The sequence below is a fragment of the Calliopsis andreniformis genome, chromosome 5 (assembly GCF_051401765.1).
Source record: "Calliopsis andreniformis isolate RMS-2024a chromosome 5, iyCalAndr_principal, whole genome shotgun sequence".
NCBI lineage: Eukaryota > Metazoa > Arthropoda > Insecta > Hymenoptera > Andrenidae > Calliopsis > Calliopsis andreniformis.
Window position 1 is genome coordinate 6,112,259 of NC_135066.1, and position 13,807 is coordinate 6,126,065.

The following is a 13,807-nucleotide window of genomic DNA, read 5'->3' on the forward strand; positions in this document are numbered from 1 at the left end:
TCATAACTATTGGTAAATATTTAGTGACCCTACAGGACTCAAGGAGCTCCGTGAACTGAGCACCCAACTTCAAAATTGATTATTTTAATATCGATTATTTAACCGTGCTTGGCTCGCGTTTCCAAAATTCGACTTTAAAACATTGCGCGTCCTTTCCTTTTCTCTTATAAATTAAAAAAATAATTCAGTACTAAAATAAATTTTACATATTTCTTCATTTAAAATTATTGCCATTTAACGCTTTTATTTCATACGTATGAATTGTGCGCCATTTGTACTATTCGAGACGCTCATCATAAATGCTTTTCAAGCGTTAATAAATTTTCAATACATTAATTCAAGTTTTGGTTAATTTGCAATAATAAAAATAGTAACGCACATGCGCAGAAAATACAAAAATTTGAACTTAGAAAACGACATATTTCAGTTTGACCAACGTAGTAGTTGCTGTAACGACGGTGCTGCCCTCGCGAAGCTTGCGGAATTGATTTGAGAGTTTGTCGTTCTGCTGAATAATCACCTATGTTCAGAGTATACTTGTTGCTCGCACGCGGCTGAGTTACTTTCGGCGGTTGGTTGTGAGTGGTTGCGAGCAGTTGTGGAGGGAAGCAAGGGGACAGCGAGGCTGTCCAAGGGTTCTTCCTCTTTCGTACCGGACTTCGCGAGCTTTCCGCAACCTGGTGAGCGCGTCTCGATCAATTAGCATATGCCACTTTCTAGCGGGAATTTCGTTTCACTGATCGAATAAAGGTAATTACAAGACAGTGTGTATGTATATATAGATAGAACAGTGTGATTTACTGGACCTCTATCGGATTTTCTGTGCAAGCGAAAAAACGGCCGGGCCTTGGGCAGAGCTTGTCACATGATTTTTTTCTGTTAAACCGAGAGACCTTTCTAACCTAAATTCTAAATTCTAAATTCTGTCATGGAACGTGGTAGCGCGGGACGAGAGGGGGGCAACTACGTGTCTCCTTCTCTTTTTGACAGCTAAAAATACGGTTTTTGACGCGACTGCAACGATGGAACACCTTGACTATTTCGGATACGATACATCATGCACGCGCTTCAAATCGTTTACGTACTATTTTACTTTATAAGTCCTATAGCATCTTAGCGTTATTCTCGAGTTACTCTTATATTTACGCTAACCTTTTCTACTGCCTTTTTTTTTTTTTTTTTTTTTTTTTTTTTTTTTTTTTTTTTTTTAAGAGATTAAGTACTGTCAAGTGTCACTGCATTTTCGCCCGAAGGAATACGATTTTAGGGAATAATCTTTCTTGTAAGATTTAGTACAACTGTATACGCTTATCCTATTTTTCTTAATGATAAGATTTTGTTAGAAAATAGAGTTACATAGTTAGAGCACATAGTACTGTGAAGTGAAAATAAAAGGTAATTATTTTTGTTATACTGGTATTTCTGTATTAAATAATCACAATGAATGTGATAGATATTTGTAATTTATATCCTAACAGAATATCACAACATTACTTCCTTTATCATATGGAGTAATAAATAGTGTAAGATATCAAGATAAACATTTTTATTTTTTTTTTTTAATTTCTCAATCTCATTTAATTACGATTTTAACAATTTACAATACAAATAATATTGGATATTTTTTAATGTTCATGAAAAATGAAAAAATATAAAGTAGAATATATGTAAGAATAATATGAATTTAAAAATCTTTCATTGTATAATTTAATTTTTCAGTGTTACAGGGAATTTATATAGAAATTTTGTAATTAAAATCTGATAATAGATAAGTTAATAAGTTGGATTAAAGATTAATTTTAGTTTTTGCTATATATCCTATTACAGAAATAGTCTTCTGAAAAGAGGATTAATCATTACTTAAATTTAGATCAATTCCTAGTGTATTGAATGAAAACTGTTTGATATCAATCTTATCTGTGCAGTTGATATCTGTGTTGATTCAAATTTATTCATTTGTTTTTTGTTTTTTTTTTTTATAAAAAGAGACTGAATGTCTATAAAACTTCTTCTATAACAAAGATTTTGTTCTAAAAATGTTGAAAATATCTTTTACATTTTTTGTTTAGTATTCTAAAAAGTCTGTATACATATATTTTGCTTAAAAATGATACAACTCAACATTAGAATTTGTTCTCATATAGTAAGCTTATATTTGATTTATTATAGTCATTCTTAAAATATATAAATTATAAAGTACATTTATAGTTCCAACTTTAAACATTTAGCCAACTTTATTGGTATTCAATAAATTGTATTGAAGATATTGTTATTACACAATTAAAAATACAATATGAGCAGAGTAAACTACATTAGAAATTTATGAATGCAACATATAATCTGTTTTAAATAACTAGTTAAGACTATTAGCTATAATTGGATTCATTATCATTGGAATTATTAAATAGATAACTACTTCCTGTGCGATATATCACTGTATCATTAACTTCCTAATACAATGATTTTTAAGTACTTTCTAACATTACATAATAAGATGATAAGGAAATAAGATTCAAGTCATTCAACAAACTTTGTATTAAAAATTATTTGGTGACTTTTTTTTTAATACATAATTGAAAAATAATTTTTCATATGTATTAAGTATTTAAATGAAATGTTTTTTTATTTTACAGGACGCTCAGTATGTCACACCATTTTGTCACAGTTTGTGTAGTATGTGTATTATGTGCTGCACATACACCTTGTTCTGCACACACTGAATTTTCAACTATAGGACAAACAGTTCATAATTCAAAATCTGAAAACTTACTAGGTCCTAATGAACAGTTACAACCATTTTGGCTATCAATGAAATCTAAAGGGGTTCACCAGAAAGATGTAGCAAAAACAAATTTTAATAATTTAGACATTTACAAAAATGAAGCTGTTAAGTTTTTTAATGTATTAAATACCAATAATGATAAGGAAAAGAACTTATTGGTACCAGTTACCATAGATAAAGATCAGACAAACCAGAAGAATATGAAAACTAAAAAAACCAGTGAAGATGTTCATATTCCAGTAATAATGGATGATCCTATAACTTTAAAAAATTTAGAAATATTAGAAAGATTAGGTCAAATTGAAATAATGCACAACAGAGAATTGAATAATAGATGGCCTTTAAAAGACCAAAATCCTGTTAACAGGATTAGAACAAAACGAACTGTAGATGTTATAGATGAAAAATACTTCATGAAGAAGATTTTTGAAGCTTATGGAGATGGTTCAAGTGTAACAATGGAAGGTTTTGAAAAATTATTAAGAAAGCTAGGATTACTGAGGTTATTAACAGATATATCTGCATTGGAAGATCATAATATTGTTACTAGTCAGTATGAAAATCCATTAGGTGAGTTTTTACATAATTAATGCATGTGTATTATATCATGAAATGTGAATAAAAAAACACATTTCAAGATTCAAAGAATTAAAATTGATATCAGAGAATTGCTTTTAATTATGAATCATTAATCTGTCAATCATAATAAAAATTTCAGATACATCTGCTCTAATATATGTACAATCTCTTAATATTTTGAGTTGATTCAGTATGAGTATCATCTTGATAATAATAATTTAGCTTAATTTGAGAGTTCAAACTCCTGTTCAATTGACCTATCAACTTACTTATTGATTTTATTGGACCAGTATTTAGCTCTGCTTAAAATATTTTTATATTATCTCATCAAAGAAATACATTTTGTCTGTTTATCTATAAAATAATGATAAAAACATAATATGTTAAAAGTCTGTATGAAAGGATTCTTCCATTCATGCTCTTTATAGTTATAAAAGATTAAATAGAACTTGATACTGCTCTTGTTGAATGTAGGAGATATCAGTAATTAAATAGTCATACTTTGTGTAACCCTATCCTCTATGTAGATAACTGGCAGTTCCCTGCTATCAGTGTCTTCCTATTGTAAAGTTTTTGTTAGCATGAAAAGTATATAAAACTATATCATGCAGCACAATCAAATATTTAGTTTGAAAAATGGAATAAAAAATTATTATCATAACTGCATTAGACAATTTCTTGTTACAATTTTATTGTTTTCTTTATGTCTTGTAGCTACTCAAAATTAATTAAAATTAAATTTTCTTTTAGATAAATCAAAAAACAGTGTGCAAAACAATGGTCTACCAGAAGATGAAAATCGAATTAGGAAAGAACGGGTAAGATATAATTACAATAATTAAATGATATCTCCCTATGAATGGAATTAATTTTTAGATTAATTTTTTCCAAAGTCACGAAACATTCTTCATAAATGACTGTCCTGCTATTTCAGTGCTTAAGTAGCAAGGAATTGTTAAGTTCTATTGCCAGAGATATGCCCTACAATTTGATCACTAATAATAATTCAACATTACCAAGTTGGCTTTTTGAACGTGTATGTCCAGCTCTTGTATATCAACTAGCAGGTGAATCAAGTTTAGAGAGAAACGGCTGTATTCGTGTACCAGAAGATTATAAACCAGTAAGGATTAATAAATACCTTGGAGAAGATATGACACGTAATATGGTTCAAGGTAAACGATTTTGCTATATTACACATAATGTATCTATATCTTAAATACTATGTAATACTAAATACAATATTGTTCTTTTTTATAGTATGGGCCTATTCTACAATCAGTATTTTAATAATTAGTCTTTGTGGTTTACTTGGTGTGGCTGTTATACCTTTCATGGGTAAAATTTATTACCAACAGTTACTGCAATTTCTAGTTGCCCTTGCTGTAGGAACTTTATGTGGTGATGCACTTATTCATTTATTGCCACATGTAAGAACTTAAATTAATAATGTAATGCTTTTTCAAAAATTTCAATCAATTTTTTGTATATCAAATTTTTGTTTTAGGCAATGACGTCGCATGAACATACTCACGAACATGTTCATGGCGATAATCACAATGATCATACTGTAATAGATCATAAGGAGCAACACAATTTGAATATGTGGAAAGGGTTAGTTGCAATGATAGGTCTTGCATTATTTTTTTTTACAGAGAAAGCTTTAACACTAGTAGCGGAGTGGAGGAAACTTCGACAACGTCGTAACAAGGTACATTGCATAAACAGTATACAAATTATTTTTGTATATTTTCGAGTAAAAAGGAAACAATCATAATTTTAGCTTCCTTCGCGTGTTAGAGTAATGAGAGAGACAGACGTGCCAAACAGCAATGTTGTAGGAGAAAAACTTTGCAAACATAAGTATTCATCCTACCCATACTGTTATGGTGAAATTAGCGCAGACACTCAAGGTAGATTATTGCGCCGATCTTATACGTTCTAAAAAAAACTGATAACAGAAGTAATTGGTATGTTATAAAAAGGATGTTTATTATTCAGATAATCATCATAATCGTCAACATAATAATCATGAGAGGCCTCCCGTTATTGAAGAGGAAAAACCCTTGACTTCAAACTGTAATTCAGTTTCAAAAATTATGACAAATGACGTAGAAAAGAAACCAAATGACGATTGGAGATTAGATGATTCTATTGTAAATACTAAGAAAAATCCAGACGGTGCTGATATACCATTAAACGAATCGGAAAGTTATACCGTTATTATACGCGAACATGAAACAAAACACCACGGACATACCCATTCGCATGGTGTGTTTTGGTCATTGAATATAATTATTTATTTGAGTTCTCAATACATTCGCTACAATAAATTTCGGATTTGTTTAGGCCATGTTCATTCCGCGCCAGAATCTATGTCCAGTGTCGCTTGGATGGTAGTGATGGGTGATGGTTTACATAATTTTACCGACGGTATGGCTATAGGTGCTGCCTTTTCAGCAAATATAGCAGGTGGTTTTTCAACGGCAATAGCAGTATTTTGCCACGAATTACCTCATGAAATAGGTATGTTATTAATTAATTTAGTCTACAAAATAATTAGGCAATTATTAGGTATAAAAGATATAATTAAAATTTGTTTTCTACATTAGGAGACTTTGCAGTTTTATTAAAAGCTGGTATGAGTGCTAAACAGGCTGTTTTTTATAATCTATTATCTTCAGTACTCTGTTTATTTGGTATGATATTCGGCGTACTGTTAGGTAGCACTCCTGCTGCAAGTAGTTGGATGTTTGCAGCTGCTGCAGGAATGTTTATATACATAGCATTAGTAGACATGGTAAGTCATAGCATAGCTTATAGTATTTTTTATGACTACAAGTAATTAAGAAGTTTTTTTCATTTAGATTCCAGAATTGTCTTCAAGTCACTCTGTCGAGCGTAGCTCTCAATGGCAATGCATTTTACAAGCATTAGGGCTATCATGTGGCCTTGGAATAATGTTACTTATAGCACTTTATGAACATGATCTTAAGAATATATTCAGTGATTAAATTTACAAAGACTGACGACTTTTTTAAATGATGGTAAGCTTACAATACTTCCTACAGGCCTGTTTATGGTCGAAACATCTGAGTCAATAAAACTTTATTTGTGCATTCTTATTAAAACAACATTTACTTTTACTTATATAAACAAATTTTTCCTTTGTACATCTAGCGTAAGAGTCCTTGTTAATGGCAATATAATCTGTTATTAAAAGCTTAAAAAGGAACTATAAAACAAATAAATACTAAATGTTTTACAACATATTATGACACTAAGGGTATTCAGTGCACAGTAACAATGAAATAGGTAATTTGAAGAAACTTAGATATGTAATTCAAATACAACGACAATATTTGAAGTATACTTATTAGAGATCATATTTAAGATACTGTGTTCTGTTGAACTGATTTGAAAATGAATAAAGAAAAAGAAGATGATAGTCGTGGGATTACTAACTTTGATCAAAATTTTTTAGTGCATCTAGAGCAAATATAAGTAAATACATGCATTACTCTAATGTATAAAAGTTAATCTCTGAATGTTTTCATGACTGGAATATAAACATATTACAAAAGATCACCTACTATGTAGGATCTGAATTAAACAGTTCTCAGTTTAGAAAATTAGAACGATAGATTTATACTCTTAGTTGATATTGTGAAACAAATTTAGATAGATGTTTGCTTATTTTTACATAAAATTTACTAGAACAAATTTAATTTAAATTAGCTACTCTATAGCTATAATTTTTTCTTATAAGGCTTAAATACTTTTCAATTTACCTGAGAGAACATTACAAAGGATAAATAAACTATTACTAATACATTATTAATTTTTACTTAATAGTCTTAATACTTTATGTCTAAGATTACAAAAAGTATGCAAAAATGCCATGCAATTCTTTGAATTTCATAATTCTAAGGAGAAGTTTAAACATTACATCATTGATGTAATTATTACGTTGATCTTTTCAATTCTATATAATTGATGTTCAAAACTTTATCTTGTCTTATATTTGGTTTATACATGAAACAATTAGATCAATGTAGACAGCGATTACATTAAAGTTTTCATCATTTTTTTACGTTTAATTGCTTGGCATTCATACTATATAGAATCCTAAAAAATAATGGGGCAAGCGAAAATGTACGAACCTTTCGAAACATACAAAAAGAAATTGAAAAGTTGTTTATCATTTCAACTTCCGTTTTTCTTCTTATCTAAGAAATATTGACAAGGTTATACCCAAGCAAAAATAAGGTACTGCATAGTTCCATTTTTCAATGTATTCTTTTTGTTGTTTGTTTTACATTTTACATATTCTATATAATGCTCAGTTTAGTGAAAACGATGACTAAAAACTAACAGTTGGTCAAATATCTTGTTCTTAAATTTATACAGTAATTTATTCCCTAACAATTTGTTTTAAAAACCATGGATTTACATTCAGACTATTTAGTGTAGTACTGTGTATATATTATGATAATACATTTTTGCATATTTCTCAGATATAAATATGAATATATACTTCATCACTTACATTTGACAACTAAATTATACTTTTCAAACATGGAAACCTCCTTATTTAATACGTTTCATATCTAGAAAATGAAATTATAAATTTCAAAACATTAGAAAGCATTTTTTAACCTGAGAAATTTACATATTTTAGCTCATCCCATTATTTGAAGTTATTTTATATTTGGGTGCTTCTAAGCTAATGATACCCAACTTCAATTGTGATATATTTAGTTACTGCATTCTTTATTTCGATGTTTTTCACTTAAACAATTACACTTATAATATTTTCACAAATATATCATGAATAACATGCTCTACACGTTTTAAAATAATTTTAAGTCAATGAAGATACATAAGTTGTGTCATAATATCAAAAAAACAAATGCTATTTGAGTTGCTATTAAATCGTAAGAGGCTAGATATGATTTAATTACGATTACATTTGACTGACTTTATTGAAATATATATTTTTTGTGTTGGCGCTTATACTTATGTCGAACTGTTTTACTATGACTATGTGCTATCTGTTTATCCAAGGCTTAGAAATATATCACGAGAATGGTGCATAGTATGTATAGAATCTTTTGTTATAGTAATGCATAAAAATAGACACTGTAATGTAAAATAAGAACTTTGTTAACAATCCTATAGCATATTCTAATTTATCTATTTCTAAAAAATACTTGTACACAAAGTAAGTTTAGCCGATATCGAAATATCCACATTGATCAATGAAAATGGTAAACTATTACTAACGATAATTGGTTATATTAAAATTGTAAAGTATCCTCAAACTGCCATAGCAATTATCAATTGATTATCAGTAATCATAAGTATATGTATGTACATACATATTTGCATGTTATCTATTAGCTTAAAATTAGAATGTAAAATTCGAAAATTCGTAGCTGTAAATCTAAATATTTTTAGCTGTATTTAGATAAATTAACGATGTTTACTCATGCTTTCGGAAAAAACTGAAACATCTTACATTTTTCAAGATTACATTTCGAACATGATTTGTTTGTCTTTTATTGTGCACAGTATTTTTAATTCGCTGCATTTATCGTCATTGATTTAATTGAATATGAAAGTTTATTACAACTCTAAATTGTGCATTTTTTTCATTACTTGAGACACGTACCATTTAAAGAACCAAATTTTGACAAAGCCACATCTATACTTATTGTAAGCTATTTACGATACTTATTTTGTTTGTATGTTAATATTAATGCTATGATCAATATTTTTTTATAGAAAATGTGAAAATTGAAAAAAAACCGTTATATTCTTGTAAGCAAACATATTTTTTAAATTGCATCTTACATTAATACTGATATATTTAACTAAATGATTTGTGCTTTTTGTAAAGTTTTTAATGCAGAGTATGAAAATCAATTTTTTGACAGTGTGTTTATATATATTGTCTAAGTAACATTACTAGTACCTATTATACAAAGAATAGGAATAGTAAACTTGTTTTTATATATAGAAATATTTTATTATTTAAAATTTACAATCTTTATAGAGACCTTATCATTAGTTACTTTAATGAGAGTATGACGATCGTTTTTTCTAGTAACTATCTTAAGATATGGATTTTTATTTTTTTTCGTTATGATAAAATCATGTTTTTCTGAATTAAGTTTAACATTAAACATATTATAGTATTTGTTATGGTACTAAAAAAACATTTATTGCGTAAGAAATGTATAATTGTAACTTTATTTTTTAAATAAACTCAGTACAATGCTTAGTAATTTTTCGCCAATATAAAGAAGTAGTGATACTAGATAAGTAGTCATAGAAATAAAACAATTTTAATATAAGTACAGTAGAACCTCATTTAAACGAAGTCCAATTATCCGCGGTTTTAATTATTCAGTGTAAAAATCGCGATATTATTGAATTGCCGCCTAGCGTTATATATTACATACACTTATCTATTATTTTTATGTGACGAGTACGAATGGCAAGAAATAAGGAAGTGATAAGAGTGATATGTATGTAGGTACACTTAGACTTTTTTATTTTTTAATTTTGTACTAATAAATGCTTTGTCACGACAACACGTTTTCATCAACAAAACTTCTTGTAACGTGTCGTCATATTGTTCTAAATATTGAAAAGCTTTCTGCAAAATGGAAACACCTGCATGACTAATATTTTCATTAGCTGCTTTTTTTAGTGAAACAACCACTTTTTTCCTTTTGCAATTCATTTTTACTTTCTCGGAATATCGTCACGTTATATCACCAAATGTTGACTGACAACTGTAGCTCATTGTTATTTCTTATCCTTCATACTCGTTACATAAACATAATAATAGATAAGTGTATGCACATCTATGACAACAATGTTGCCAGTAATGATAATGCTGAGCGCCAATCTAATTGTATCGCGATGATCCTTACACTAGATAATCAAAACTGCGAATAACTAAGACCCTGGTTAGTTAAAATCGCAAATAATCAAACGCCAGTTAATCAAAATCGCGAATAATCAAAACCGAGAATAATTGGACACCGCTTAAATGAGGCTCCACTTTTCAATTTTTGTGTGGTCTTGCTTATCCAGTGGATTTCGATTTATCCAGACTACTAATAATCGAGGTTCCACTGTATATATTTTAATCACGGTTATTTATTACCTTTCCCTCTTATTGCAGGTTTTGTTAATACATTTCGTCGGTCATATAAAATTAGATTCTTTGAAAACTTTCATTCGATATTATTATAATAGTTTTAAAAGTTATTTAACATTAGATAAAAGTACGCAAGAAATTTATTTTTATGTGACCGACGCGAAACATGTTAGAAATTAATGAATGCTTAATATAATAGTAGAATGAAATAAATAATACAAATTATTATACTTTTCAAATTAAACGGTCAAGGCGAATAATTTATTTACAAGTGAAAATTATGGGTGATATATGATACATAAAATTATTTTATGTTTCATTACTCAAGTTACACATTTTATGTATTGTAGTATAACTTAATCGAGCAATTTTATACAAATAAATTTAGCATAATTAATAACAAACGTTAGCATTTTATTTGAAATCATAAATGTTTTGTCATACAGAAACCAGGTCATCCCTATCACTCATTTGTGCCGATAAACTAAATGCTGTGTCTGTACTAGCTTCGCTATTTAAACTTTCATTAAATGCTGGTTTTATGTGTGCTGCGTCACTCATTTCTCTCATTAGTCCAGCCATATCATCATCTGGATCAATCTCTTGAATTTCACCTACTACATCAATCTCCATGGATTGATTATCTGTTATTGATATTTCTCGCGGCTCAGGTTTCGTTTCTTGAAACTAATAAATATATAGTAATGAGAAATATTGTTGAATTTTACTAGAGGTACTAACAAAAATACTTACCTTCATAGATTCCAATTTACACTCCAATGGTAAATTCATGTGAAACACACAATTTGTATCAAAAATTACAGGTACTGGTTCATGGCATTCTATGTCTGCTCTTACTGCTCCACATGCTTTAAACAAAACTTGATGTTGATCCTACTGATGCAACAAAATTATTTTAGCGCATACTCTTTATTATGTATTATCGTTTATAATTAAATAGGCTTACTTTAAGTATGTGTTTACGACAATGCTTGGCAGCAGGAAGTGTTCTTTCCCCACATTTCACACCACCTTCTGTAAAAATACATTTGGACACACTTGGTATTTTTTGTGCAGACCCATCGCTTGCCTACAACAGATGTATAATTTTAATTAATTTTACAAGCTAAAAAGAACTCATTATTAAAACTTCAATTGATTTTATTTTTACAGATTATTACCTGTGCTCTACGTTCTAATGATTTTCTATACAATATAGCTTCAACTCCACTGCGTCTATGATAACGGTTTAGAGCTTTCAATTTTTCATAGATCTTTTTTTCTTTTGCAGTCTCTTTTGGTTGGTCATGTATGCTACACAGCGTTTCTTTTTCCTTCTTAAGTGTATGTAAATACCTTCGTCGTTTTTCTTTAAGTGTGTATTGCAGTCTTCTAAACTGATCTATGTAAAGCGACTGTAATCTAATCAGTTTTTCCCGTGCGATGTATATTACCTCTTCAGCGGTAAAAATACCTGCATGCCTTAAAAAATTAATACTAATGATTCAATAGAAATGAGTGTCTCATTTTTGCATAAAGCAGCTACGAAACAGTAGTTAACTTTAAGTAGTACTTTCTTTTTAAGATAGTACATAATTAAGGAAAATAGTTTTAAAAAGTTTGCTTAAGCCAAAGCAATTAGCTCATTCTACAAAAAAAAATTCTTTAAATAAAAAACATAAAATTTTTATAGTATAGTTCTTACTTCAAGGGATCATCTTGTGCACTGTATAAACTTTCATTATCACTATCATCGAGGACACTATTTCTTAACGTGTCATTTATTACTGTAGGTTCAACATCACTGTCAGAGGAACTTGCATAATCTAAAATATCACATCCACTTGCATTTACTCTATATGCATCAACTTCAGCTGGAATTAAAGTATTGGTTTAAAATTAATTTTCAGAACATAAAAATTTGATAATACTGACACTATTTTTTATTTAATAGAAGCTTACTAAAAGGATCTAATGCTTTGACTTTCCCTTCTTCATCTTCTGTATCTTCTGTACTTGAATCTGTTGGCTTCACATAGTGACTTAAATTAAGTAAGAGCATTTCAGGTGTTTGCTGCAAAGAATGACGCGATGTTGACTTTATACGTGCCATTTGAGCTTTCCTAGTATGTTCTGCACAGTACCTATTAAAAATAATTTTATATATTTTTATATAATATGCCATACATAAAAAAATTGCTAAATGAAGATACAGTACATACGTTACATCTCTTCTGTCCAATTTTGGACCTGGATTTAGGCATTTTCTACCATTAGTATTATATACAAAACCACACTGTTTGAAAGGTGCATTTGGATCCTCAAGGATATGTTTGGAGCAATAATTATATCCTTCGAGACAGGGTTGTGTACATTCGTATGACGTGTATAAACATGTATGCATTTGCTTCGGTTTTTTCACAATTGTAGTAGTAGTACTAGTTGTAGTACCAGTAGTAGTAGTAGCAGTGGTTGTAGTGGTAGTAGTAGTAGTCACAGGCATTGTTTTTGGGATACGAAACATACCTTAGCTGTGTAAGAATAAATATTATGTTCATTAAAAATGTTTGATATTATAAATATATAATTTCAAATGGAAAATATATAACAACAAATTATATTATATAAACTAATACGGACAGTTTCTAAAGTAATACAGTTTCAAAATATTAAGATACGTGATTTCTCATTTCAAATTTACCGCGACAATATACTACGGAAATCAACACCATTACATTAGTTTTGTTCTTAAAATAACTTACGAATTGTAATGATATCTAGTATGCAAAAAAATTTGCAATAAATATAGAATACCGTATATTTACAAAAATTTCTCTCTATTTTTTGAAAATAAGGATACGATGAAAGATGCATGTTGTAACACGTGGTAGCTCGCTGCCATTTTGTATGTCGGATGTTGAATGAAGTCTCATTGATGTATGTACGGATTTCGTAAGAATGAGGCGGACATGTGATTGGTTTTTGTGAAAATCGGAATAAAACGAAACGAGCGAGACTTAAGAAAGCCGCGAAGTATAATTCTTTTTGAAACTTACTGTGGTTTCTTACATGAAATTTTCTGAGAGGGAAAGACAGTGCCAACCAATTCACGCTTGTCACCGTCAACGTTCTAGAAACTTCAAGAGAAAAACGATTACACAGTGAAACGCAATTTAATGGCGATTGTGTCGTAAGTCCGAGGTTCTGCGCAATTAAATAACAAAATATTTGGTAAACAACACTAGATTTTTCAATGGGATCAAAATAACGGG

The 13,807-nt window shown here is 29.2% G+C and overlaps 2 protein-coding genes across 8 annotated transcripts; one reads left to right on the forward strand and one right to left on the reverse strand.

Annotated features, from left to right (window-relative positions):
- The first annotated feature begins 577 nt into the window (after nucleotides 1-577).
- LOC143178710 (zinc transporter foi) lies at nucleotides 578-7,153 on the forward strand. 5 transcript variants are annotated; one of them, XM_076377503.1, is made up of 12 exons: nucleotides 578-750; nucleotides 2,634-3,352; nucleotides 4,112-4,179; nucleotides 4,296-4,536; nucleotides 4,622-4,791; nucleotides 4,869-5,072; nucleotides 5,145-5,274; nucleotides 5,363-5,632; nucleotides 5,711-5,887; nucleotides 5,974-6,161; nucleotides 6,229-6,408; nucleotides 6,542-7,153. In XM_076377503.1, the coding sequence occupies exons 2-11, from the start codon at nucleotides 2,644-2,646 to the stop codon at nucleotides 6,373-6,375; spliced, it is 2,304 nt and encodes a 767-aa protein (XP_076233618.1). In that variant the 5' UTR covers nucleotides 578-750; nucleotides 2,634-2,643; the 3' UTR covers nucleotides 6,376-6,408; nucleotides 6,542-7,153. The 5 variants fall into 5 exon arrangements, with proteins under 5 accessions (XP_076233618.1, XP_076233617.1, XP_076233621.1 ...); XM_076377502.1 differs by having other exon boundaries at nucleotides 6,229-7,153; XM_076377506.1 differs by having other exon boundaries at nucleotides 4,622-4,699; nucleotides 5,017-5,072; nucleotides 6,229-7,153.
- A 3,765-nt stretch (nucleotides 7,154-10,918) lies between these two features.
- Nucleotides 10,919-13,731, reverse strand: Dgt1 (KAT8 regulatory NSL complex subunit dim gamma-tubulin 1). Of its 3 annotated transcripts, none has more exons than XM_076378771.1 (8): nucleotides 13,592-13,731; nucleotides 12,758-13,066; nucleotides 12,498-12,679; nucleotides 12,241-12,409; nucleotides 11,717-12,017; nucleotides 11,503-11,625; nucleotides 11,289-11,429; nucleotides 10,919-11,222 (listed from the first exon to the last, which is right to left on the reverse strand). In XM_076378771.1, the coding sequence occupies exons 2-8, from the start codon at nucleotides 13,057-13,059 to the stop codon at nucleotides 10,974-10,976; spliced, it is 1,467 nt and encodes a 488-aa protein (XP_076234886.1). In that variant the 5' UTR covers nucleotides 13,060-13,066; nucleotides 13,592-13,731; the 3' UTR covers nucleotides 10,919-10,973. The 3 variants fall into 3 exon arrangements, with proteins under 3 accessions (XP_076234886.1, XP_076234887.1, XP_076234888.1); XM_076378772.1 differs by lacking the exon at nucleotides 13,592-13,731 and adding an exon at nucleotides 13,298-13,369; XM_076378773.1 differs by lacking the exon at nucleotides 13,592-13,731 and adding an exon at nucleotides 13,350-13,368.
- Between the last annotated feature and the right edge of the window lie 76 nt (nucleotides 13,732-13,807).